The 25,003-nt window shown below is 34.0% G+C and overlaps 5 protein-coding genes across 5 annotated transcripts; 1 reads left to right on the top strand and 4 right to left on the bottom strand.

Annotated features, from left to right (window-relative positions):
- The first annotated feature begins 1,859 nt into the window (after window positions 1–1,859).
- Window positions 1,860–2,878, top strand: LOC125859377 (ethylene-responsive transcription factor TINY-like). Its single transcript, XM_049539115.1, has one exon. The coding sequence runs from the start codon at window positions 1,919–1,921 to the stop codon at window positions 2,681–2,683; it is 765 nt and encodes a 254-aa protein (XP_049395072.1). The 5' UTR covers window positions 1,860–1,918; the 3' UTR covers window positions 2,684–2,878.
- Window positions 2,879–10,183: 7,305 nt separating this feature from the next.
- On the bottom strand, window positions 10,184–15,637 carry LOC125858367 (ruBisCO large subunit-binding protein subunit beta, chloroplastic-like). The gene is made up of 15 exons (XM_049538126.1): window positions 15,547–15,637; window positions 14,291–14,535; window positions 14,066–14,191; window positions 13,639–13,776; window positions 13,449–13,544; window positions 13,081–13,323; window positions 12,742–12,976; window positions 12,487–12,656; window positions 12,330–12,407; window positions 12,158–12,229; window positions 11,951–12,055; window positions 11,736–11,828; window positions 11,555–11,647; window positions 10,615–10,738; window positions 10,184–10,457 (listed from the first exon to the last, which is right to left on the bottom strand). Exons 2-15 carry the CDS (start codon window positions 14,519–14,521, stop codon window positions 10,444–10,446), a joined length of 1,818 nt encoding a protein of 605 aa, XP_049394083.1. The 5' UTR covers window positions 14,522–14,535; window positions 15,547–15,637; the 3' UTR covers window positions 10,184–10,443.
- Window positions 15,638–16,347: 710 nt separating this feature from the next.
- LOC125860314 (mavicyanin-like) lies at window positions 16,348–17,433 on the bottom strand. The gene is made up of 2 exons (XM_049540243.1): window positions 17,256–17,433; window positions 16,348–16,916 (listed from the first exon to the last, which is right to left on the bottom strand). Exons 1-2 carry the CDS (start codon window positions 17,431–17,433, stop codon window positions 16,561–16,563), a joined length of 534 nt encoding a protein of 177 aa, XP_049396200.1. The 3' UTR covers window positions 16,348–16,560.
- Window positions 17,434–18,421: 988 nt separating this feature from the next.
- On the bottom strand, window positions 18,422–20,101 carry LOC125859763 (CASP-like protein 3A1). Its single transcript, XM_049539579.1, has 3 exons — window positions 19,788–20,101; window positions 18,788–18,923; window positions 18,422–18,659 (listed from the first exon to the last, which is right to left on the bottom strand). The coding sequence occupies exons 1-3, from the start codon at window positions 20,048–20,050 to the stop codon at window positions 18,441–18,443; spliced, it is 618 nt and encodes a 205-aa protein (XP_049395536.1). The 5' UTR covers window positions 20,051–20,101; the 3' UTR covers window positions 18,422–18,440.
- A 587-nt stretch (window positions 20,102–20,688) lies between these two features.
- LOC125859992 (nuclear pore complex protein NUP35) lies at window positions 20,689–23,829 on the bottom strand. Its single transcript, XM_049539857.1, has 3 exons — window positions 23,243–23,829; window positions 21,915–22,026; window positions 20,689–21,284 (listed from the first exon to the last, which is right to left on the bottom strand). Exons 1-3 carry the CDS (start codon window positions 23,827–23,829, stop codon window positions 20,976–20,978), a joined length of 1,008 nt encoding a protein of 335 aa, XP_049395814.1. The 3' UTR covers window positions 20,689–20,975.
- Between the last annotated feature and the right edge of the window lie 1,174 nt (window positions 23,830–25,003).

Raw genomic sequence — 25,003 nt, 5'->3', positions numbered from 1 at the left:
ACATGACTTTATTACCCCGAGTCGATTGTTCGTCATTTTCATCAACAATTATTATATCATCACTTTTATATTCACCCGAATATTCCATCATTGCTTTGGCGTTCACGCTAAAAAATTATGTAATACAACACAAGCAACTACTATAGAGGATGTTTTTATAAAAATAAATAAAAGTTTGATGTAGAATTTGAATTTTTAAAAGCTCCCAAATAATCATATTAGCTCATATACTGGTTTTTTCTAGTATTTGGAAATTTGGGTTATTTATCAAAAATATTTGCCAAATAATGGCAAATTGTATGGACAAACACTATTTGCCAACCCCCTCCCCCCTCACCCCTACAAATTTTACTTGAAAAATCTATGGCCAAACGGATCCTACAAATAGTTGTTCAACAATACAATAATACTTGTCCAGTTTAGAAAATCATGAGATAATTTGCCTTTTTTGTCTATTGTACCCTTGCTATTAAATACTACTCACTATGTTCCTGATTACTTGTTCACTTTTAAATTGACACATCTATTAAGAAAATAATAATTGACATACTGAGTTTACCATTTTATCCCTATTAATGATGAAGTGGATGAATTAAAAACTTAAGAGTTTCAAGAAGTTCTACATTTTTCAGAGCAATTAATTGAGGGTATAATAGGTAAAAAAAAATTGGTCTTTTCTTAATTTGTCAAAATAGACAAGTAACTAGGGACAGGGAGAGTATTTATCATCTAACACATTTCTCAAAACATTAAATTTTATAAAGTCAAAGAATAAAATAGTAATTATACTTTTATTATTTATTGTTTCTTTAAAATAGAAAGAATATATAAAAGTAATTAAACTTATCTAAAATGTAGTGCTTTTACTAATCCATTGAAGTGGATAAAATCTAGTGACCATATGGATTGTTGATTTGTGAAGTTGGTATTAATAAATATTAAATTTTGTATGAAATATATTGTAATTTTATCAAATTTAGAGAGTAGTTTTTTAAAATTAGTTGATTTAACTATGATTATGACATTTGTTAATATAATATAATCTTGACGAAATGAAGGGAAGGGGTAATGGAGGAGAGCAGGATCCCATTGAATGGGAGGCTTCTCCATTAAAAGTTCACCCATTTTCAATAAATTCTAATGCAATATTTTAAAAAAAATTTATTTCCCATGTGATATAATATTTGAGTTAGTTTAAATTTAAATTCACACATTATAAAATTTATTTTTAAAGGCGGATTCTCAACATTTTAATTTCCAGGGACTCAAACCTAATTTTTTTTTTAATTAAGAAAGAAGATACATCGACCATCGCGATGTTGTACTATAGTTTTGTATTTTGTATTGGTACGTTGGTTAGTATTATAGTGGTTTTGTAGTGTTAAAAGTGGGAAACAATGTCTACTACACATCACATCACATCAGTATTGAAGTAAATTAGTCTGTTTTCGCTATAAAAACGCCCGCTCCCACACCTATCAATACCCAACGGGCACTTCCAAAATTTTGTCTTTTCTCTCATCTTTCACTTTCATTCTTCTATCTTTTTCTAGCAATNGTTTTGTAGTGTTAAAAGTGGGAAACAATGTCTACTACACATCACATCACATCAGTATTGAAGTAAATTAGTCTGTTTTCGCTATAAAAACGCCCGCTCCCACACCTATCAATACCCAACGGGCACTTCCAAAATTTTGTCTTTTCTCTCGTCTTTCACTTTCATTCTTCTATCTTTTTCCAGCAATTTTCATACTCTCATTTAACGATATAAAATAGTATATGAACCCTTTTTTGTCATTCAATATATAGAACTCTTCCCCACCCAAAAAGGAAAAAAAAAAAAATTACTACAAAAAATATTGCATTAACCGACTTGTATTAAGAGCTTCACGGGATAACTGTTTCTGTATTTTCATTAATGGCGGAAGTTGAAGTACAAATTTCAGAAACAGAGAGCTTTTCTAATACTAATACCTCTGTCTCTTCTTCTTCGTCTTCATTGTCCGCTGATTCCATGCACAAGTCGGTTTTTGATTCGTCAAAGAAATTACCGAAAGGGAAGAAACGGCCGACGAAGCGAACGAAGAAACAGAAGGCCATTACTAATAGTGAGAGTAGACATCAAATTTACAGAGGAGTTAGGATGAGAAGTTGGGGAAAATGGGTATCTGAAATTCGTGAACCGAGGAAGAAATCACGTATTTGGCTCGGTACTTATCCTACAGCAGAAATGGCCGCTAGGGCACATGATGTTGCAGCGGTGAGTATAAAAGGAAATTCCGCCATTCTCAATTTCCCTCATCTAATCGACTCGTTGCCTCGTCCATTGTCAAATTCACCTAGAGATGTTCAAGCTGCTGCTGCTAAAGCAGCATCAATGAGGGACCCACCTTCTTCAGCCTCATCGTCCTCGTCCTCATCCTCATCCTCAACAACAACAACAACAACAACATCAACGGGATCTGAAGAGCTTTGTGAGATTATTGAACTGCCTAATTTAGCAGAAAGTGACGATTCAAAAACTGAGTTGCGGCCGAGTGACTCAGTTGAAGGACTGCTGTACTCGCCGTGGTGGGCAGATCATAGTACAGATTTTTGTGGTTATTTTCTGGAGCAGTCTGCAGCTGGCGCTGGGGAAAGTTTAATTTCTTGCAGCTTTGAGACACTGAAATGGGCTTGTTAAAAGCTGATCATAATGGAGCTTTTAGGACTCAGAACTCTGGGCTTTGCTCTGTTTTTTTATTTATTTTTTATTATGGATTTTTTTGAATATCTGTCGAATAGTAGTTACTGTTTTAGTAAATATACTTAAGTATCAGTTTAGTTGTGCATAATCATAAAATTTATTTACGGTTTCTTATACATTTGAATATAGAAGAAATATACTATAATTTACTAGTCTCTCCTTCTCGACACATTTTTTATATTTTGAGATTCAAACAAGTGCATAATTAATCGTACTGATATTATTTTTTACTTTGTTTCCCAATTATAAATTTTAGTATTTAAAAGATTTAAAGAATTTATACTTGAATTTATGGTCAAAATTATAATGTATGATTTTCGGAAAATGAAAATTGTCATGTAAATTGAGATTAAGAATACTTTAAGGGACAGGTGTTCTGGCCAAAGGGTTCTTTTTTTCCAATTTTGTTTTGGCTTTTTACTTTGATTTATATGATTTGACATAAATGAACTAAATTTTACTAGAAATTGACTTGGCAGATGTAAAGTTAAAAAAAGATAATTAGCACATCATATAATCAAGGATCCTGTAAATCAAAATATGATGATTATGAGTTAGGACATGCAAGCTCATTGTGACAAAATTAGATTAAGGACTATTAATAATTTAGCCTTCACTGATTTAATGTGGTTATTTCATTTTTCCTTTATTATTTAGCCTAAGGTCTTTTTTTATTATTATTTAAAGACAAGGCCTCAAAAGGCTATTTTTATTAACTAAAGTCTTTGCACCCTCCATCCTCCTTATTTGTTGAATTGTAATGGATATGTTATTGCTCCCCTCCTTATTTGTCGAATTATAATAGATATGTTGTTGTTCCTCCTCATTTATTGAATTATAATGGATGTGTCATTTTTATTTTGCTTAATGAAAGCTCGAATTTGACTTTTATCTTTAACAACTATAATAATAGAGCTACAAACCATATCGGATAGATAGGGCGAGCAAATTCTATCAAAGACAAAAATATACTTCTTTCTTCTTGTCTATGTTTTCTTTGGTAAAATTATTAAGACTTGCTCTTTTGACAGAGCTATTTATTCGATAAATAATTGATATAAATGCAAATTAACTTGAATAATACTTTTTTTAAAAAGTGTATAGGGCCCTCCAAACAATAAGTCAATAAGATCATGAAAGATATAAGTAGAGAAAATTCTAGGACTTTGTTTATAATATAATTGAGATAGAAAAACATAGATGGTCAAAAGTCACTTTCGAAGTTCAAATTGTAAGTCATTTTCTTGTTTTTATCCTTTGGGCACCATTGCCCATAGATAAACAAAATGGATGACAACTTTTCTATTTTAATTTAATCATTTATGGAGAACTTTTTAATATAACTTATGCTTGTGGGTTTTGTTTTAAACAAATAGTGTGATTTGGTGGTAGTTCAAAATTTTCAATGACTTGATGAGATGATGATAAAAAAAAAAAAGTTCTTTAAGTGGGCAATCATTATGTACCCTTGGCCTTTAATATTTTCATCCACGTATTTGATTACAATTATGTTTTCTTCTCAAATTACTAGTATTTGATTGAAGTCGACATTTTTAATTTAGTTATTAGGATTATACATGCTTCTTCCTAATTCGTGCATTTCCTTCCTTTTTGTCTTGTCGATACTTTAATAAATTAAATTTCAATAATGCTAACATCCATTGATCTCCAAATTTATTTCTTCCACTTTGTAATAATTTTTGTACGGGCCTTAAATTATTCAAATTGTCCGATCAGTTGAGAAAAATACCTCTAAGTCGGGAGCGAATCTAGCTAGGTGGGGATTCATACGAACCTCATCGTCAAATAAATATATATTGTATATATAGGGGGATTCTTTTTTCATAAACTTGAATAATCTAAATAAGAGACTAGTGGTTTATTTAGTGATTAAAGAGTTCAAATTCACCTTAAAATTTCAAATTCAAATCCTAACCATTAGATTTAACATTTTTATTTTTATATTTATTTTTCAAACTTTTTTAGTGAAAATTCTGAATCTACTACTACTCTAAGTAAATAAAGATTATCTAGGATGCTTTAATATTATCCCCATTGTGAAGAAAAAGCCTTGTTTTTGAACGGAGCTTAATCTTAAGATATTTATAAAATTATAATAGAAAGTTGAGCAATAAATTTGTAACTTTTTTTTTTTGTTTTGAAAAATATGGATACGCATGAAGTTTACTAATTGATCTTAAAATTTTGTTAATGACAAGGGAAAATATATATATATTTTTTTGAAATTGGTAGCATGATGACAAGGGAAAATATGTGACGATATACTAACGATAAAGTGAATGGATAAATTTCTATTTTTCAAAAATGGATGCATGATATTTTGGACATCTTCATTTTATACCGTTATTATTTAGTGCGTGAATATGGAAGCCTTTAATGTCATTCAAAATAATAATAATAATGTTGACGTGTTAGTTTTCAAAAACAAAAAAGTCTTAAGACGATAAGTGCTATGGTATTATAGCCGTTAATGATGAGATTAGCCTTAAGAGAAATAAGTTAGGCAAAGAGATGCAAGTAAAATAAATATAGAAAATCATATAATATAAGATTTATTCTCTTTATTAGTTCATTCAATTTTCAATCAATTAGTCATTCTCCAACGAATTGCATGCAGTCTGCCAAATTAAAAGATTGATTTAACATTTAGGGAAAGGGAATTAGGGATAATCAAGAATTATCAGAAGTCCTTTCGAAAATGACAATCTATCTAATTCCTCACAATTATTATTTAATTTCCTTTGAATATAATGAAAATATATCTCGTATAATCTTATAAATATAATTTGCAGAAGATAAGATGTGTGTACATAAATCATATCTCTAACTTCTTGAAATATAGAGATTATTATTTATAAATCTTCGAATCTCGACTAACCTTATCTCTAACTTCTTGAAATATAGAAATTGTTTTCGATAAATCTTCTGATCTTGACTACTTTATTTTCCTTTGGATATTTTGATTTTAAAAGAACTTGACGAAGATGCCATAAACGTAGCTATATCCTTGACCAATGGATTATATAACACCGCTGTCAATCTTACGCCATAATTAATCAATTCCTAATCTTATTTATTTATTTACTTATATTTTGTATTTATTTATTTAATGCTAATTCAGAATCTTCCTCTCTAACATGACACCTTTCAATTAATTCCATAAAATTGTATATATTCCAACAGTCAGTTTTTGTTAATTCTTTTAAACTTTTGTCCACTTGCTTTGTGTCCTAAGACTCGTCCACTAATTACTACTCCTCCGTCTACTTTTATTTGTTGTATTACACTTTTCAAAAGTTTATTTGACTAATTTTTCAAGTTAAATTAGATTACATTAATTTAATATTTTAAACAAAAAAAATTATATATTCAAAAATTACATAAAAAATACTATAAATTACAATTTTTTACATATCAATATTAAAAACTACATCGTAAAATATTAATCAGAGTTTTTATAGTTTGACTCTAAAAAAAAACCATGACAATTAAAAGTAGATGAAGGGAGTGCCAATTGATAATTGATCTCTAAATAATTATGATTTAGTATTCTTTTGAAAAAAAAAATTCAATTACATTGGTGAGATTATTATTTTTGGAATCCCAGAAAAATTCGAAAGCCCTATTCTTTGGGTGTACACTAGGAAATCCATGACGAATGCAATTCTCTTGAGAAAGTGTGGACGGGGAATAAGTCCCTAATATACCTTATGAGATATATCATCTGATACACCAATTCAATCACCTTTACGTAGACTTTTTTCATTTTTCATCATCATATTACAAGAAGATTTTGTGACTTGGCCATAGATGTAAGTTTCCTAATCGGAAGTCATACGTAGACTTTTTTTTTTCTTTGGTTAAACAAAAACAAAAGAATAATTATCAAAAGCAAATCTAATCACGTTTTAATTCTCATTTCACATTTTGATACGTTCAATATTTTTCAACTAAACTTTTTTTATTTCCTCATGTTCCGTTGGTCAAATTTTAGAAAAAACATATATAGTTTATAGTATATTTTTTTTAGGAAAGTTACTTTCTGCATAAAACTATATAAATAAGAAAAAATGAATTTTATAATTAGTAGCATGTTGTTTATAGTATATTTATTTTCAGCGCCTTTGTTTTGTTTCTATCATGTCAAAGAGGAGAATATACGATTGTAGTGGAAAGAATATGAAGTATTTTAGGCCAAAATACTGGTCGTACTAATCACAAGACCGCCTCAATTTTAAGCCAAAAAGATATTGAAACAAAATGCAACATAAAAGAAAGGACAAAAAACATTATGCACTCTCAATGTTTCATTTTTCTTTTTTTGGTATTTTTGAACTCTTCTGGCACTTGATGTTATCCTCATAGTATAAACATAGGGGAAATAGTCGAAATTTGACCCTGTATCATCTAAAGTAGTATATATTCTTATATTTTCTCCCCGAGCTTTGATCTAGTGGTAAGAGCACAACACGTAGCTTTGATCTAGTGGTAAGAGCACAACACGTAGCAGTAGACTTGCCTGCAGTAGTGAAATTTTTACAGTGAAAGGGTTTCAGGGAAGAAAAATGTAGTTCTTGGTGAGATGTGTCTGAAAAATGAAGCTTTGGAGTTGTTTTTTTTTAATTTTCTTTTGCTTACTAGTCTTCAATTTCATTGTTCTTAATGCCACATCATCGCATTGAAGTGGGGACTAATGTCCGGGATATTTTAGTATGATAAGTATAGCAAAAGACAAATTTAAATTATTTTTGATAATACAATGAGAAATTCAGAGGGTGTCCCACTATCCTTATCCTTATCTTTAAAGCCGCTAACTTTGGTATATGGGTGCATAACAAGAAAGTCACTGTTTCTAACGACATTTATAAAAGAAAGAAGCAATTTATCAAATAATAAGAGCATTCAAAATGAAGACAGCCAATTCAATTAACTGAGAAAAGTCTTAAGAGAACGGAAGATGCAAGTTGCAACCTTATCTGAATAGGTAACGGTACTCCCTGCTTTTTTGGTTTTCCACCTGGTGTTCAGAGCCCATATTAAAGCTCCGACTAAATTTAAATCGCGCAGCACTACAAGGTTCATTTGGAGGTGGCCCTCTTAATAAAATTTTCTTCATATCCAAGACTTGAACTTGAGACCTCTAGTTAAGGATGAAACACTCTCACCAGTGCACCAACCGGTGGTAACAGTACTCCCTTCGATACTGTCGTAATCCCAGTAAAAATTAAAGGTCGAATTGTAAGATAGGCTAGTCAAATCATAACAGGGGACAAAACAGACCAGTGCACACAGTACGGCAGAACATCATTTTATCCAAAGTTCTATGTATCCCTATTTGCACCAACTATTGGTGAGCTGTTATCATCATACCAAAGATTGGTGCCTTCTTTTGGTATTTATTAATTTACACAAATTATGACATATTCTACAGATAGCTTGCACAACACCACGGACAATTTGCTTGTGAGACATGGAGAAAAAGTTAATTATGAATGAGGTACAACTACTACTAGTTGTATGAGGGATTATTATATTAACATTATATTCTGATTCATGGGCCCATACTTTATTTTCCTTCCTGCCCTTTTGTTTCTCTTTTTTACTCTTCTTCTCTTTCTTCATTTCTCTCGTTTTATGTTTTTTTTTATTTAATTTTATTTTAAAATCAGTTCACCCTTCTCCTTCAGTTTATACGAATGAAAATAATTATTATTCTTATACTTATTTGTTTTATAGAATATATTTCCCAAATTATAATTTTCAGTATTATATAATTAAGGTCCCTATACTTAAAGGCTATGAACATAAAAAAATTCAAGTTAATTATTTAAATGGTCACTTATGTCATGAAAATCGATCACTAAAATTATTTTTATTTCTTTTTCTCTCATTTTTTATTTATTGTATTTTCAAAAATTTCGTCTTCATATTTCGTGTCTTTTTTAACTTCTACTTTTAGCACCCATTTGAGCTTAAAAAATTATTCATAAAATAATTGTTCACTTTATTTAAAAATTGATTTTTGACCATGAAAATTTAAAACACAACCTTTTCTTTTTGAAGGTATATTTTAAATTTGGAAAACATGTTCGTATAATGTGTTTTTTCAACTCACTTTCACTTTTGAAATTGTATTTATATATAATATGATGATTATTTTGAATATTTTTTTTGTAAAAATAAAACATAACTCTATTTTCAACTCTAAGGTATATATTTCAATACATTTAAAAAATATATGAATTATATAGTCAAACACCTAATAATAATCATAACCATGCTTTCTATGTTTATAACTTCTAAATACTTAATGTGTAATTTAGTAACAAGTGTTTGATATATACACATAACTCTAGTTTTATTAATAATATTTTTGAAATTTAAAATTTAATTATTAATATTTTATGTAGTTATTTAATGATAAAAATAATCATTTAAAAAAATATTTTCTATTAAAAAAAATAACTTTAATTTATATTTTGGAAAGAACAAAAAATGAGAAAAAGAAGGAAAGTGATAAGTAAGAAAGAGAAACAATGCCAAAATGGAAAATAAAGAATGGGTCCCGCACAGGTCAAAATATAATATTAATAAAATAATAGCCTCATATAACTAATATTAGTTGTGCCTCGTACATAATAAAAATTTATATGATTTCTTGTCCACAGTATACTTAACTTTACGATATAACATAAAAGGAAACTTAAGTCAGGTAGGGGTAACTATCCTTTTCAATTTTTCTATTGTGACAAAGTGTTGGTTGATCGAAATAAATGTGTGAGCAAACTAGAAGAGAAAATATTAAGATTGAAGGTATTTGAAACAAGGTCAAAGTAGCCTTGTGATAAGGGAGACGAGAACGGTTCAAACATGTGAAGACGAAATGCATAGATGCCGCAATGAGGAGGTGTGAAAGAATATGATTATTATGATTTATGGGTATGAGGAGAGGTAAAAGTAGACTAGAAAAGTGTGGGGGAGATGTGATAAACAAGATATGCATGACTCTCCTGTAGTTCACCAAAGACATGACCCTAAATAGAAAGATATTGCTCGAATATCGTAACCAACTTCTCTTACCTTCACGAGGTAGAAATAAGACTGCACACACACCATTCCACCAGGCCCCACTTGTGTGACTACACTGTGCCGGGTACATTGTTGTAATGGTGTGATGTTGTAACTAGTATTATGTTATTTTCTCAATATATGGTATATGCTACATTATAATGATTTATTGAACATGGCCTTTACCCTTACAAGCTGAAAGCAGTAACATTGGATTAGAATTTTTTGCTGGTAACGTTAAGTTAATATCGACTACTTGGACCGTCACCAGCGTAAAAGGGACAATTTTTTTTATCTTTTATCAAGTAAAGTAATAATTTCCACTAGAAAAAAAAAACAAGAGGAATAAATTTGAACAATATTGTTAATTTAATTTTACCATTTCTAGCACTGCAAAAATGCAAACTACACCATTTGGGCTCACTCATGCAAAGCCTACGCTCATAAAATTTCAACTTGGAACAATAAAAAACACTGGTTATTCGGAAATGTGAACTCATCAACTAGTAAACTCTATGTTGCTAATTAATTCATATTATTCGTAATTTACCGGCATTGCGCTTCAGCATACCAGTTCTCAGCACGTCCTCAAGCCCTTCTTAAACAATCTAGGGTCCATAGCCTATTTAACATCAAAATAAAAGAAAGTATTAGTTCAAAAAACTCGCTCATTCAAATGCATCTAAGGTTGTCTATCGTTGGCCTCTATGGTAGAATCAGAAAGGAGGGGGGGGGGGGGGGGGGGGGNNNNTGGTTGGCCTGGCCTCTATGGTTAATACCTGAATTGTCCATTGGGTTCCCAGCAACTGCAGGTTCAGGCACCTTGATCTCAGTGACCACAGCATCTGATGTCAAAAAAGTCCTTGCAACTGAAGCAGCATGCTCCAAGCAACATCTTACCACCTAATTTCCACAACATGCAACCCTTAGCTTCCGTAAACAAAGAGAAGCAACATGAAAACTTCGAGAGCGAAACCTTTAGGATTGAAAATAAGTATTCCCTGGAAGTCATTTATCGATGAATCACAAAAACCAGGAGAAAAAGAACAGATACTTGAATTCTCACAACACAAGCCACCCATTGTATTAATTTTTTCAACATTGACAAAGAATCTCCTAGATGCTATTTATGCCTAATTACAAAAACAAGAAGGAAAAAAAGTAGATATTTAATTGCCGATCACTGGTCGTCCACCAACTCTTGGTAGATGTCCAAATACAAAGAAATGAAAAATGAAATGTCAAAACTTTTGATGTGTTATAATTGTAACACACAGTTGCTACAAATCAAATTTGACAGGTATGTGCCTAACAACAATAAACGATCAGATATGTATAGTTTAAAGTAGCAAATATTGATTTTGACAACAAGGGTCATCCTTTAATCACTTCATAATTAGAGATCAATTTCTAAGAAGACTGGAAGGAGACCTTATTGGCAGAGAATTACGACATGTTCAGTTCTACGATTACTAAGAACATAGGATGAAATGTTTACGGACATGACTTTGAGCATACATAGCACAAAAGATATAACACTTGGACCTAACTCAACCCCAAAAGCTAGCTCATGAGGGGAGGAATACCCAAATCCATATAAGCAAATCATTTGTCCATTCCCGGGACTCTAAGTCTCTAACCCACTCTAACATGCATATTGTTGAAATTATCTACATGTTTCTTCGGCATTTGTTTCCCTTGAGGCTTCAAGATACTTACTTTTGTAGGATCAATTATACCAGCAGCCATTAAATCTTCATAGTTTCCGGTGGCCGCGTTATAACCATAGTTTGGATTGTCATTGGACAACACCTGAGAATGGTAGTAAAACCAGTCAATGTATCTTTGAACTCTCATACAATGCAACATAAACAGTAAGCCCATTTCAATATTGTTGTACCTTCTCAATCACAACACTTCCATTAACACCAGCATTCTTGGCTATTAACTTCATAGGGTAGCGCAAAGCTCTCTTGACAATATCAGCTCCAATCTGCAGCATTGAAAACTGAATTAGTGCCATCTGCGCCTTCAGAAATTAACATTAACATATGCAAATAATCTTGGTACAACTGTATAAGGAATCTTCCTCAATGAACTAAATAAAAGTAATACCTTTTGTTCATCATTATCAAGAGTTCCTTTAATGTCTTCAACTTTGGCAGCAAGCCGCAATAAGGTGCATCCACCGCCAACTACAATGCCTTCGTCAACAGCTGCCTATGGTTACCAAAGATCAATTTCATTACCACTGTAAGATTATAGTGGTTGGCAAATTCAAATTGAAAGAATGGCCATAATTGCATAGACACTTGAACAAACCTTTGTCGCATTGAGTGCATCCTCTACTCTCAATTTCTTTTCTTTGAGTTCTGTTTCAGTTTGTGCACCAACCTGATATTTCATAATCCCAAATTACGGCAAGAAGAGTATACTTTGAATTACGACAATGAAAAAGATATCATCCTAAAATATAAGTGAATCATCAACTGACCTGAATAACGGCAACACCCCGAGAGAGTTTTGCAATTCTCTCATTCAATTTTTCCTTTTCGTAGTCTTGTTCAGCTTCCTGCATGGACAGCCCAACATTGTTTTGTGAAAAGGGCAATTAATTGACCGGCATGAGAAAATATAAGTCAAAGTTCTACCTCAAGAAGTCTTTTAATTTGCGCAACTCTTTTGCTCACTGCATCCTGTGTACTACCATCACCAACAATTGTCGTCGAATCCTTTGATAAAACCACCTTGGCAGCATTCCCTAAGACCTCACTTCCAGCCTGGTCTAGGTATAAACCAACCTCCTCTCGAATGACAGTACCTGAGTGCATATTGCATAATTAAATTTACTTTATATGTAAACATAGCTTTCGTTGAACAGTGAGATCACTTCATTATGGACAGACCTCCAGTAAGGATAGCAATGTCATCAAGATATTGGCTTTTTCGATCTCCAAAACCAGGAGCTTTGAGAGCAGCAATTTTCAATGCTCCTCTTAATTTGTTCACAACCAGTGTGGCTAGAGCTTCCTGCTCTATGTCTTCAGCGATTACCACTATTGGGTATCCGTTCTTGATTGCTTCTTCCAAAACATTGACTAAATCCCTTGCATTTGTTATCTTTTTGTCTACCAGAAGCAGCTGATTTTTTTTAAAACTAGTTGTCAGCAACACATTCTTTAGCATATCCAGGAAGAGTTTTTTTAAAGATAGCATGCAAGACAAAATGTCATGGTACATCATACCTTGCAGTTTTCATATTCAGCTACCATCTTCTCATTGTCTGTAACAAAGTATGGAGAGAAATAGCCACGGTCAAATTGCATGCCTTCCACAACATATAAGTTGTTCTCAGAACCCCGCCCTTCCTCAAGAGTCACTACACCTTTCCTACCCACTTTACTCAAGGCTTCTGCTATCATATTTCCTACTTCATAGTTGTTTCCTGCACTAACCGCAGCTACATCTGCTAGTTCACTGTCCTCAACCTAAAAAGTTATCAGCAACTTTCAAAAATAATAATAGTTGTTCCAAACGAAGTAAAGTTTTGAAAAATTGATGCAGCTGTACTGAATCATAAGTAAAATTTAACATATAATTTTGTAATTTTCACCTCTTTTGACATATTTTTTAGCTCAGAAACCAGGGCTTTGGTGGTCCTATCGATGCCCCTGGCAATCTGAATAGGGTTTGCACCAGCTGCAACAACCTGAATAACCAGCATTAAGGAAGCTATTATCAAATCCCTAACACCATCAAAATCTTGAAATAGCTTGCAAAATTGAAAGCAACTTCTTACAAACCTTAACACCCTCAGTTATGAGCCCCTGTGCCAAAACAACGGATGTAGTTGTTCCATCCCCAGCCAAGTCATTTGTCTTTGATGCAGCTTGTCTCACCAAACTTGCACCAATATTCTCAACAGGGTCTTCTAGTTCAACCTATTGAGCAATTCAGAGCATACATTACAACATATTTATTTCTGCATAGTTCAACCATACCAACAGGACCGAAATACAGCATTTTAAGTGTAATAACAATATCTACTAAAAGAGTACACCATTTAAAAATGAATTTGTGAATAATATACAGAAGAAATAACAAAGACCAATTCCAGTGCTGATCAAGGTAAGTACCAACATATTTCTCTTCGACAAGTCACAACAAATGCATAGCATTTGACAGTTGAGTGCCAGAAGAAAATCAGATACGGAGTTTTCGGAAGTTTACCTCTCTGGCCACAGTAACGCCATCATTTACAATTTTCGGAGAGCCATATTTGCTCTCAAGAACTACATTTCTTCCCTTTGGACCAAGAGTTACACCTACTAGATCTGCAAGCTTGTTAACTCCTGCCTGAATTTTGAAGGCCAAGGAATGACGAGAATTAAATAGGTACAAAAGGATGACGTGTCCATACAAGAGAAATCAATTAAATATTCCTATCAAGCTTACTTGCAACTTCTTGATGGCAGAACCATCCTGATTGAAGTGTAACTTCTTGGCCATAGCCTGGATCTTGGAATCATTTCTCTTATTTAAAACTTTATTCTTTCTCCTGCCCCCGAATGAAGTCAAAGATATCCCAGAGAATGAAGACAATGTTTCAGAAGAATTGATGAATTTTTTATCTACTGTCTGGTTTGTGGAAGCAATTGAACACACTGAGGTAAACGTAGCAGCCATGCTCCACAAAAGACCTGCAGCATAGGGCATCATTGCCTCAGAAAAGTATATAAAAAAGAGTCCAATGTGTTGAAATCAAACACACTGAAAGTTTGATTGTTCAAACACAAGCACATTCTTGGATTACCAAGAAGGTACTACTGATAGCGTGACTTCATGTATCGGTAGGTCATATTTGGTATGCTTGACAACAGGAATTGGTAGAAACAAGTGCATAGATTATGGACAAATAAAGAGATGCAAGCAGACAGGCTTCGACTTAAAAATCTAAGGCATGGCACATGGATTGTTGGGCTTATTGGCATCTAGATTCAACCTACAGTCTTTTGGAATCCATCAGGGTGTACTGCAGAAGAGCCTTTGAAGGCAAGACAAGCTCAAGAAAAAATTGTGTGGCAAACATTTAAAAGAATATATCACAACCTTCAATGAAATTTCAAAATGAAAAAAACAACAAATGGCGTGCCTAAGAGCTCATCGAAATGCTCAATCCAAGAGCAAAACTTTCTAGGTAACACACATACAAAACTAACATTACAGGTTCAATAAGTGTTACACTTCAAGGAGTCCCTACATATATAAGGAGAGCTAACAAACTAAAGCTATGGATTTTTTAAATCCTAAAAGTTATATTAAGCTTGTTTCTCAAGCTTATTGTTAAATTACAATACTAATTAAAACTACAGAGAAAAACATCAATAATCAATATTTTTCAGTTATAAGTTTTAAGTGCTATTAGATAGCGAATTGCCTTGTCTCAAAGGATAAATTATTGAGTACTAAAATAGAACAAGCACAATAAAGCTCGAGATTTCATTTTCAGAAATAACACAGCAAAATGTAGAATCTCAGTTCAAATAATAATGGATAAATCTATTCAGTAGAAGAATCGCAGTTCCAATTCAAGGCAATCAGTGGAGCAGTAGATTCAAACAGAAAGGAATGCGTTTTCCATTAATGTTTTTGCGTCAAAATCAGAAAATAGTATTACGAAAAGCAAGAGGATGAAGAATGAGGAAGAGTACCTGAGAGCTCACTCGCAAAGTGGGTGAATGTGGAAATGGTAGAGCACAAGGGGAGAAGATAAGGCTTCGTTGAAAAGAATTTTTCTAGAAGTTCAATATTTAAACCGCTAACTTAAAAGTCTTAAAGAAAAATTGCAATATAGAACCTTGTAGTTATCGTGCTTTGCAAATTGTCCCTTATGTTTCTTCAAATCTTCATTTCAGTCCGTTTATACTTTATATTCTCCAACTTTTTGAGTAGCACACTAATGCGAGTTCAGTCTAAAAAAATAAATGTTGTTAAAAATAAAATATTGAAAGTTAAACAAGAAAGAAAAGAAGAGTAATACTCGTATAAGTAAGAGGAGAGAAGTAATTTTCCTTGAATGCATCTTTCTATCACGTAGTGTCTCTTTTGTAGGGATGCAATTTATAACATGCTATAATAAATACGAGTCTTTATGGACATCTACTTGTTAATAACACATCTGTATTTATTAATTTTTGAATATTCTTAATAAAAAAATTAATTTCATGATAATAAGGAAATAAATATATTAGTCAAATTGATTTTTGATTGTTAAATGTGTAAATTTGGAGCAAGTATAAATAGACCCCTGTACATAATCTATCTGTGCAAAAAAATTATATCCTTGAAAGTTGAAAGTAGAGAAATTTATGAAATATGAAGGGATTGACTTACAATACATAATTTTTTGGCATTGATATAAATTAATATTATGCAGTCATATTCAATAAGGAAAAAAGAATCATTTACCCAACTCAACAGTGAAGTCGCACTAAAAAAATATTACTAAAATAGACATTAGTATATAAATTCCCATTAAGAATTGATGTGTTGTCCATACATAATAAATTCAAAATGGGCCACAAATCCAATGTGAAAAATTGAAATCAATAGAACATTTTAATTAAACCTAGCCAAATCATAATGCATGAAATTAAACACTAAATAACTAACCTAAATAAAATATTCTTAGTAGGTAGAAAAATGAAAACCACAATAACAGGGGCTCATGCTAACCCAGCAATCGCTACAACAATAACAGAAATCAACAACGCCGAAATGAACGCCAACGGAACTGCTGAAGAAACCGACGCCGAGAATGAGAGCGGCGATGGTGCCGGCGCCTGAGAAAATGGTTGCGGCGGAGATTCCGAAATTGGATGTAGTGGGAGAACTTCAACGGCTAAACGCTGGCCATTTTTGCAATGTTCCGGATCGCCGCTCACGAAGTAGAACGTGCCGGCCCTGTTGAGATTCATTGTTCTGGTGCCGTCTTTACCAGCCGAGGCTAGATGAGTTCTGTTGCAATGATAAAATTCCCATTTGGCCACTTTAATAACCGAGTCATTCCTGTACTCGAAACCTGTACCGAGATAAATCATGTCACATATATTACTTTCTGTTCACAAAATTTTTTTCGTACTCGATATTTACATCAAAGGAATGTTAATTTATTATAGAAATAAGAGAGTAATTTGAACATGTAACACGAAATTATTGATTTGAGTAACTACTCAATAAATTTTTACCATATTTTGTGGAACTAATTGCCATTACCCAGGAGTGTGGTGAATAACGAAACCATGAACTTAATCCGAAGTCTCAAATTTGAGACTGAATTATTATGCATGATACGTACATTGAAGAGGAAACGGAATAATTACATAGTAATAATATAATTGAGTGAATATTAATGACTTACGAAGTGAATCACCGATATGAAATTTCTTGTTTGAAGCCCAATGATTATAGAGATCTGTTTCATTCTGGCTTGGCTGACGCCAACCCACAGCATCACCAACTTTGAATTCCTCGGCGGAGGAAGCAACAATGGTAAGCGCGATGAAACAAAGAGTAGTGTAGAAGAAAGTTGAACCCATTGTTTGTCTTCCTCAAGAATGAACTAATATTGCTGATTGTTATTAGTGTATGTAACGCAATGTGGAAATTTGAGAGCTTTAGAAAATTTCTCACTTTGCTATGTGGTTTAATTCTGTGCAATAATGAAGCTATTTAAGAAAAGAAAAATTGATAGCAAAGGATGCAGTAACGTGGTGAACGTGGAAGTTATAGTGTTTAGAGGAGAGGGGTCGTGGGAGGTCCACTAAGATTTTCTTGTTGACTTGGTCGTGTTTTGTAACTGTTAATTGATGAATAAAAACGTCTCTAAAAAAAGTGCTTGTATTGTTTCTTTTTTTTTTTTCCACCTTGTTTCAATTGTTCCCATCTTTTTAGGGCTTAATTAGTTCTCATCTGTTCAAATCATTTATCTATAACAAGTGTTGAGCACAAATTTGAACATTCATATTTCCGTTGAGTCGTATTTTAAAGGAGAAAAACTTTGTAATTTTCTACTCCTTCCATCTTATTTTAATTATCCCTTTTAGCTTGAAAAAAATATCTCAAAACAAGTTTCACGTCCAAAATGGGCAAAACTTTCAAAAAAACATTTACTAATAAATAGGTGTAACATATACTTTACCTTGTATTTTTATTTTTTTCAACTTGAAAAAAAGTTAAAACGACAGTTAAAATGGAACGGACCACCAGTATGTTTATAGTCTAATTGGTAAGGTAGAAACTAGAAATCTGCGGTAGAAAACTGTTGAACATTGAATTCAACATAATTTCGTAGAAGTCTAATCTTCTATCAAGTCAAAGTTTTCAATAAACACACTTCAACAAGAAGCAATGAACGAAATAAGCATAATGTATATAATTCACTAAAAAAAATTCTTGATCTAAAACGTTGAGCTGCGGTGAGTTTCTAGTGGCCACATTTATGTTATGAATCAAGAAATCAAGGGCCATTGCAATGACCACAAATTCACCTAATAAGGTTTACAACATAAATCACTTGCATTGAGATTAAGTAAAGCAAATAAGTCTAGTGCTTAGACGACAGCCAAAGTACATCAAGAACAACTAAAATGGCAAGCAGAAAGCAGCTGAAAAAAGTGAAGACTATTGAAGTGGATACACGGTCACAAAAATGATGCAGGGGTTTGCAGAAATTTGGCAGAGCTGTATGTCGAATCCCTGAGTGATTCAAACTGGAAACACTTGATGCAGACGACCCAGCACTCATCAGCGCCAATGCAAATACCTATAGTAACAAAAACAATCAGATAGTGTTATATTACAGTTATAAGCAGTGATTGGCAACCGAACAAGTGCAACTAAAGAGGTGCTAATTATCCTTCTACAGTGAACGCTTAAACATCAAATCTGTACCTCATCTCCAGCAAAAATAAGCCATCCGTGATTTCGCGAAGAAATAGTAGGTGATCCTCGTACAAGTCTTGATCCACTGATAAGTAGCTGAAGTATTAAATGAAGTGCAACAGCAGCTGAGATGCCAACCAGGTACCTGATCAGTAAATTTCAAATAACTCAGAACTTCTCTGATCAGCCAAGATGTGCACTTTGTACTATAGAAATTATTGAATCACATCCTCCCACTGATTATATGAATTTAAGGGGCTCAGTTGGTTGGCTACCTGAACCCCCACCTTGTTGGTGAGGTCGTGAGGGTTGCATTGTAATCCCCTCCCCATTTCCCCTTAAAATTATATGAATTTTACGGGATACATATATAAGCATCTATAATTGAAGACAATAAATGCTTGAGAGGAGAATGAACTAAGTAAGCCCAGGAAATCTAAGTGGCTCAGTTGGTTGGCTACTCGTAATCCTCTCCCCATTCTCCCTTTGCCTACTCCCAATTACCCCTTAAAAAATAAAATAAGTAAGCCCAAGAAATAATTGCAAGAACTAAAAAGGAAGAAGATTCTCTGTACTAGTTTGGATTAGTGTCAGAAAACAGAATATTAAAATTCTACTCACGGGCCTTTTGTTGTGATTTGTTCATTACCTGCTATTGCAAACAAAAACAAGATATATGCAAGTACATTACCTGATATTGCACGTACTACTAATTTTCAGGACTGGAAGTGACATTTCAAAATTCAAAATAATAAATTAAAAAAAAAGAACAATAATATCAGAACAAGTCACCTACTCAAAGCTTAGGAAAAATTGTCAACAAGACAATGCCCTAAAGTTCATAGGGTTACCAGTCCAGTACATCAACAACATAGACATTAACAGATGCAGATTGAAAATTTGAAGTTCATGAATTTCTACAACGCCCACAAATTTGTCTATGTTGAATTGTGTGAGCGTCTCATTTAAAAGCTTAAGCATAACATAAAATAGGGTAAGAGATGTTTACTCGAAGGAATGAGAGAAGGACCACTTGGAGTGCAAGGGTATATTAAAGCCCAAGACAGTGATGGTAGAAGCTTGTTGGGCAGTCACCATAAGTGATAGAGCTGTGACTGAAGTCACAAGACACAATGCCCGTAGGACTACTTGCATCACTTCAGCTTTCCCGTTAACATTTCCGTCCAGTGGACTATCCGTGACAGTATCCATCCCCATCTTTGACTCCGGCAGCTGAATTCCGACATCCGGTGGATTCTTGCCGTTGATCATCTCCTCACTACACTAGTATTTAGTTTTGTTCCAATTGCTCAATTTCCTCTGTTTTAGAGAGAATTTTCTTTTTGAATCGTAAGAAAGCGGGCAGTAGGGTCAGAGAACGTGAGAAATTAACACGTGGCGAGTATAGGTAGGACGAAGTAGTCAAGGAGGTGTCCGTGAATGAACAGTGATAATTGACGTTTTTGTTCTCTTTGGTCATACAATAAAAAAGCTACAAGAGGGCTCTACACGACAAGTCACGGGAGCAAGAGAGGTATTACTTAATTTGATTACGAACGCAACATTATAATACTCATCCGTCCCAAATTAATAGATCACTTTGAGAATACACTTATGTCTTCATTTTTTTTTCTCATCTCCCATAAACCAATAAATACATGAATTCAAAGCATGTTTTTAAACCACCGTGTAACAATTATGTCCGTCATCTCGTTGGCAATAAAAAGTCATCATTAACTATTAAACACTACTAGTAATGAATAACTAAAATACGAGAGAACCCACCAAATTACTTGGCCAAGACATTACCTGCTCAAAATTTTAGAACACGCAGATATGCAAGACCTTGATTTCATACCAAGCATTTACCGCTCCCAAAATCTCCACTCATCAAAACTGACAGAAAGATGCAAAGGACAGGTAAATTTCTCTATATCTGCATTACAACACCGTTTTTTCCCCCAAAATATGAAAGGATCAGTCTTTTGCTCACATCGATACAAATACATCATGAACAAGCATTTGGAGTTGAAATAGAGAAGACAATGGAGGAGAAGGGAGTACGAATCACAGACTCATGACTCAACTGTTGTTTGGAGTCGATATGCATTCCAGATGAATCAACTATGATATTTGACATCATTGAGTAGAAATGACACAAAAGCATGGGAGGAAGAACAACAAGAAGCATGGAAGATTAGACACCAAACATTAAGTCCACAATTTTAGACACAACGGATCTTGCTGGGGTGGCAACAGATCCAGATGATTGCTTTGCACTATTGCTGCCATTTTGGAGATAATAAGGTTGAGAGGAGGTTCTAAACGGAGTCGGGTCATTGCTTTTACTGGTTGGAGCATGCGGTAAAGGTATAAATCCCTGCTTGTTGAGCCTATCATCCAGTGCCTGACGTTGTGTTGGATCCACTGGTTTCACCCCAATCATAAGAACTCCATTTATCTGCATACCATTCTTGTTAAGAGCTTTCTGAGCATCAGCACGATTCTGCACCATAAAAGAGAAAATAAGCCACGGCTTTATGGTCATGAAATGTTTTTACCTTCCAGGAGACTAGGGTCATTGACAGCAAAAAAGATCGCACAAAGAAAAATAAATACAGTGGACAATTTTTTTTTCTTTTAAAAGAAAACATATCCTGCAAAGAGATATTACATATCAGGGGCATTGCAAGTGGCCACACTATTTGTTGGCTTCACAGCACAGGTAGAAATCAATCCAAAAAAAGACACTGGGTAAGGTCGGGTCACACCAGCAGTCCCAGCTACAGAGACAAACACAGGGATAGCAGACTTCTAAAAAGGGGTTTAAATTAAGCTCATAGGAAGGATAAGTCGGTTGGAGAGGAAGATAAGAGAACAGGACAAAAGGGTTAAAAAATACAGAATAAATTCTATGAGGGGTGAGGGGAGCAAAATAATGAAGAAGAAACGGAGACCTTGTCCTGGTACACTTTAGTGGTGGCAAGTAAGTGTTAACTGGCACTAAACATCACGGTACCCACATCACATAACCACCCAGGGCAATACAAATACCAAATAGGCCCTTAAGACAGTATGAATAAACAAGCATGTACGAATCTGAACATGATGACAAGTTTATAGGTATATTGAATACCTGATAGAGAATGTGCATCCAGTTAGCATCTCGGGGGCCCAGAATGTGTTTCAAAATGACACCGCATTTCTCAAATTCCCTTAAAACTGAATTGGTGTCAATTGGGGAAAACCTGCACGTAACACTCAAAAGGTAAATGATAAGTGGAAGACCAAAAATAAAGAAAAATGGCAAGCAAAATGTGAGAAGTACAGAAATTAGGGTCCCTATAGAATAACTCAAAGAGACTGAAAAGAACACATAGATCATAAAAGTTGTATCCATACATCTACCCTGAAACTCTGTAGGCAGTTAACCTAGCTTAGACGACTAAAGTTGATCCCCTTCATGAACATTCTGTGATGCAAAATAAACAGAAAGTGGATTCTAGAGGAGTAGAGCTGGTTTTCCCTCCAAAACTATATACTTATATCCTTTGCTCTTAATTTCTGGGTAGGCGTGAGGAGAAGAGGATTATTCATAAGAAGTAAAGAATCAATTGCCACTACATCGTTAGAGCCTTGAGACATCTACCCTTCCCAATATCACCAGGAAAAGGTATTCCAATAAGGGCACTTTGCTCATTTCAATAATAAACTCAGCACATCAAGCAAGACTCGAAACACAAGCAAGAATGTATCAAAGCTCCTCTTATTTTTCAAGCGCATCTATCACATGGAAGGATGAAGAAAGCAAGTTATTGCATAAACATAACGTTCCACTTTAGTCTCCATGTTCTTTCACATCAATGTTTCTTTGTCTTTTAAGGCCAATTTTGGATGGAGCAATATGGTCAGGTCTTCCAAATTCATATTAGTTTCACTTGTTCAGATATACTTCAGAAAAAATAGATCTGAAATAGAAACACAAATCACATGCCTTGTAAGCCTTCACTTAGATTCACATATCAAATGAGTCAAAAAAAACATTTGATAGCACATATTCTAAATTCAAACCTTCAAATTTATAATATTTATGAATTTGGACCCCCTAAAATCTAAAATTCTCCATCCAGAGGAAACCTTAGATAATGACTTGGCTAACCGCAAAGGATCCTCAAGACCCTGCCATGAAAAATAACACAGATACCATCTGATTCTAGCAGAGAGCAATGACAACTCCTAGTGAAGGAGGAAACAAAAAGTAAAGGAAAACAAACAGGAAGACATAATAACAATGGGTGGTTAGCAACATACTTTACAATGCAACAGCTTGAACTAGAAGTTACCCTAATGAAGCGACCAGCAAAAAATGAATATTGTGTGGCATCAAGGAGTTCTAAATACACCTACTACTATCAGGAACATAAGTGGAAGGACATATATAAAGTAGGAAAGATATAGGCATACCCATAAACTGTGACCCATTCTTCCTCATTGAGGTTGCCCACAGGGATTGAGTTCTTCCTGATCTCTGGCCTTGCAACTTCCCTTGGTGGAGGTAAGGTTATCAAAGCACCAGGATGAACGACGCCTTCTACTGGTGAACCTTTTCCCTTGTCATCCTGCTCAGCACTACCACTACCCTTTGTGGGTGACCACCATGTCAAACTTGGCAAGGGACTTTGCTGACTCTGTTGTTGCTGCTTACCCATCAATGCATATGAAGTGCTTGCCTCAGACTTACTCTTAGGTGTTGAAAATTCCCTTCCTGAATTTAGGACCGGCGTTCTAGGGTCCGACTTGATTTCTGGCGAAGTAATATAGTCAGGAATCCCCGATTCCGGAGAGACATCCGATCGATCCTCAAGGGTAAATACAGGCGGTGGTGGCAGATCTGAGCTGGCAAAATTCTCACGCCATAAAGCAGAAACAGCTGCTGCCTGACCTGGTGTATTAAATTTCGATCCAGATTTCCGGGAAGAAATAGGCGTAGCTAAATCCTGGAAGAACAATGATTGTCTTCCAGTTTTCGGGGTTCGCACTGCTGTACTCATTCTCTCTCAGTCCTAAAGATATAATCAAATTCTCAGAGATTGAACATTAACTAACGAAACTACAGGATATGCTGGTGCGTATAAATAACCTATCTGAGAAAAAACGAAATACATTCAATTTGTTGTATGGAACTTATACAATTTGCAAAACTCGCATTCAAAATTCGATTATTTAAACATAACTCAAAGTTTGCAATAGATTGTTTACGCAGAGAGAAAGGAGAATACCTGGATGTATTGGAAGACGAGGAACTGAGATTTGAAAATGGGGGGTTTTAGGTTGCAGAGCGCGAGAACGAAAAACCCTAGAATTGTAATACTGTGTGAATTCAAATAAAGGCGTTAACTCAACGCCAGCGGTGGCTTTCAACTAAATGACTCTTACTGTCCTTGTGGTTGAACACCGAACTAAATTGTGCCCGGGCTTTTTGGTCCACTATTAATACAGTGGGTAATTAAACCTTTTCTTTGTCTTCTTGTAGATACGTACGTCTATCAAGCAATTTGGTACAACATCCTTAAAGCCCTAAAACCATCAAATAATCCATTTCTCCAAAATACTCCCACAACATTATCCCCGTTAGGCTGCCATCAATTCGAATTCACATAAAAAAGTTTTAATTTTGAGATAAAATAATTTTTACCAAAGTAACTATTTGAACCTGAAATCTTTAACTAAGAAGGAGTACTTATCACTATATAGGGCGGAGCCAAATAGAACCAAAAGATTAGCTAGTGAAAAATGATACTTAAATTTGGCTAAATTATTTTTATAAATATATAGTATATGTTCAATTCCTTTTAATTTATTCGTGTGAGGTTATAATAAAAATCATGGCATCATCATTGTCACAACACCACAATCTTTGGTGTGGTTAAGCTACTAGTGGAAAAATGCTACATTCTAAAAAAATAAATGTTGCTAGCGGGAACATGCTACGTTCTTAAAAAAAGAAAAAAAAAATACTACTACTGGAAGCAGTGGCGAATTTATGTGTAAAAATTGGGTCACCCGAACCCGTGGTCCTCCGACTAAACTCGATATATTACTTGTATAATTATTAAAGAACATATTAAATAAACACTTGTTGAACCCATTCTTAAAGTTGTTGGATGGTTCACTGGTTTGACAGCCAGATTTTAATACCAAGGTCCTGAGTCAGCCACAATTCAC

Source organism: Solanum stenotomum, chromosome 3 (genome assembly GCF_019186545.1).
Source record: "Solanum stenotomum isolate F172 chromosome 3, ASM1918654v1, whole genome shotgun sequence".
Lineage (NCBI taxonomy): Eukaryota > Viridiplantae > Streptophyta > Magnoliopsida > Solanales > Solanaceae > Solanum > Solanum stenotomum.
This window is presented reverse-complemented; position numbering and strand designations above follow the sequence as displayed.

What these genes read in the sequence shown, in the direction of transcription:
- LOC125859377 (XM_049539115.1), top strand. Translation starts at nt 1,919, where the DNA reads ATGGCGGAAGTTGAAGTACAAATTTCAGAAACAGAGAGCTTTTCTAAT.
- LOC125858367 (XM_049538126.1), bottom strand. Translation starts at nt 14,521, where the DNA reads ATGGCTGCTACGTTTACCTCAGTGTGTTCAATTGCTTCCACAAACCAG. An exon ending in AAATTAAAAGACTTCTTGAG is followed by an intron (nt 12,408 to 12,486) that starts GTAGAACTTTGA and finishes CTGTCCATGCAG; the next exon opens with GAAGCTGAACAAGACTACGA. An exon ending in GTATAATTGATCCTACAAAA is followed by an intron (nt 10,739 to 11,554) that starts GTAAGTATCTTG and finishes TGTGGAAATTAG; the next exon opens with GTGGTAAGATGTTGCTTGGA.
- LOC125860314 (XM_049540243.1), bottom strand. Translation starts at nt 17,433, where the DNA reads ATGGGTTCAACTTTCTTCTACACTACTCTTTGTTTCATCGCGCTTACC. An exon ending in TCATATCGGTGATTCACTTC is followed by an intron (nt 16,917 to 17,255) that starts GTAAGTCATTAA and finishes ATCTCGGTACAG; the next exon opens with GTTTCGAGTACAGGAATGAC.
- LOC125859763 (XM_049539579.1), bottom strand. Translation starts at nt 20,050, where the DNA reads ATGATCAACGGCAAGAATCCACCGGATGTCGGAATTCAGCTGCCGGAG. An exon ending in TCCTTCTCTCATTCCTTCGA is followed by an intron (nt 18,924 to 19,787) that starts GTAAACATCTCT and finishes TTTACTGATCAG; the next exon opens with GTACCTGGTTGGCATCTCAG. An exon ending in TTATTTTTGCTGGAGATGAG is followed by an intron (nt 18,660 to 18,787) that starts GTACAGATTTGA and finishes TTGTTACTATAG; the next exon opens with GTATTTGCATTGGCGCTGAT.
- LOC125859992 (XM_049539857.1), bottom strand. Translation starts at nt 23,829, where the DNA reads ATGAGTACAGCAGTGCGAACCCCGAAAACTGGAAGACAATCATTGTTC. An exon ending in GAATGGGTCACAGTTTATGG is followed by an intron (nt 22,027 to 23,242) that starts GTATGCCTATAT and finishes TGTTACGTGCAG; the next exon opens with GTTTTCCCCAATTGACACCA. An exon ending in GGATGCACATTCTCTATCAG is followed by an intron (nt 21,285 to 21,914) that starts GTATTCAATATA and finishes TTTATGGTGCAG; the next exon opens with AATCGTGCTGATGCTCAGAA.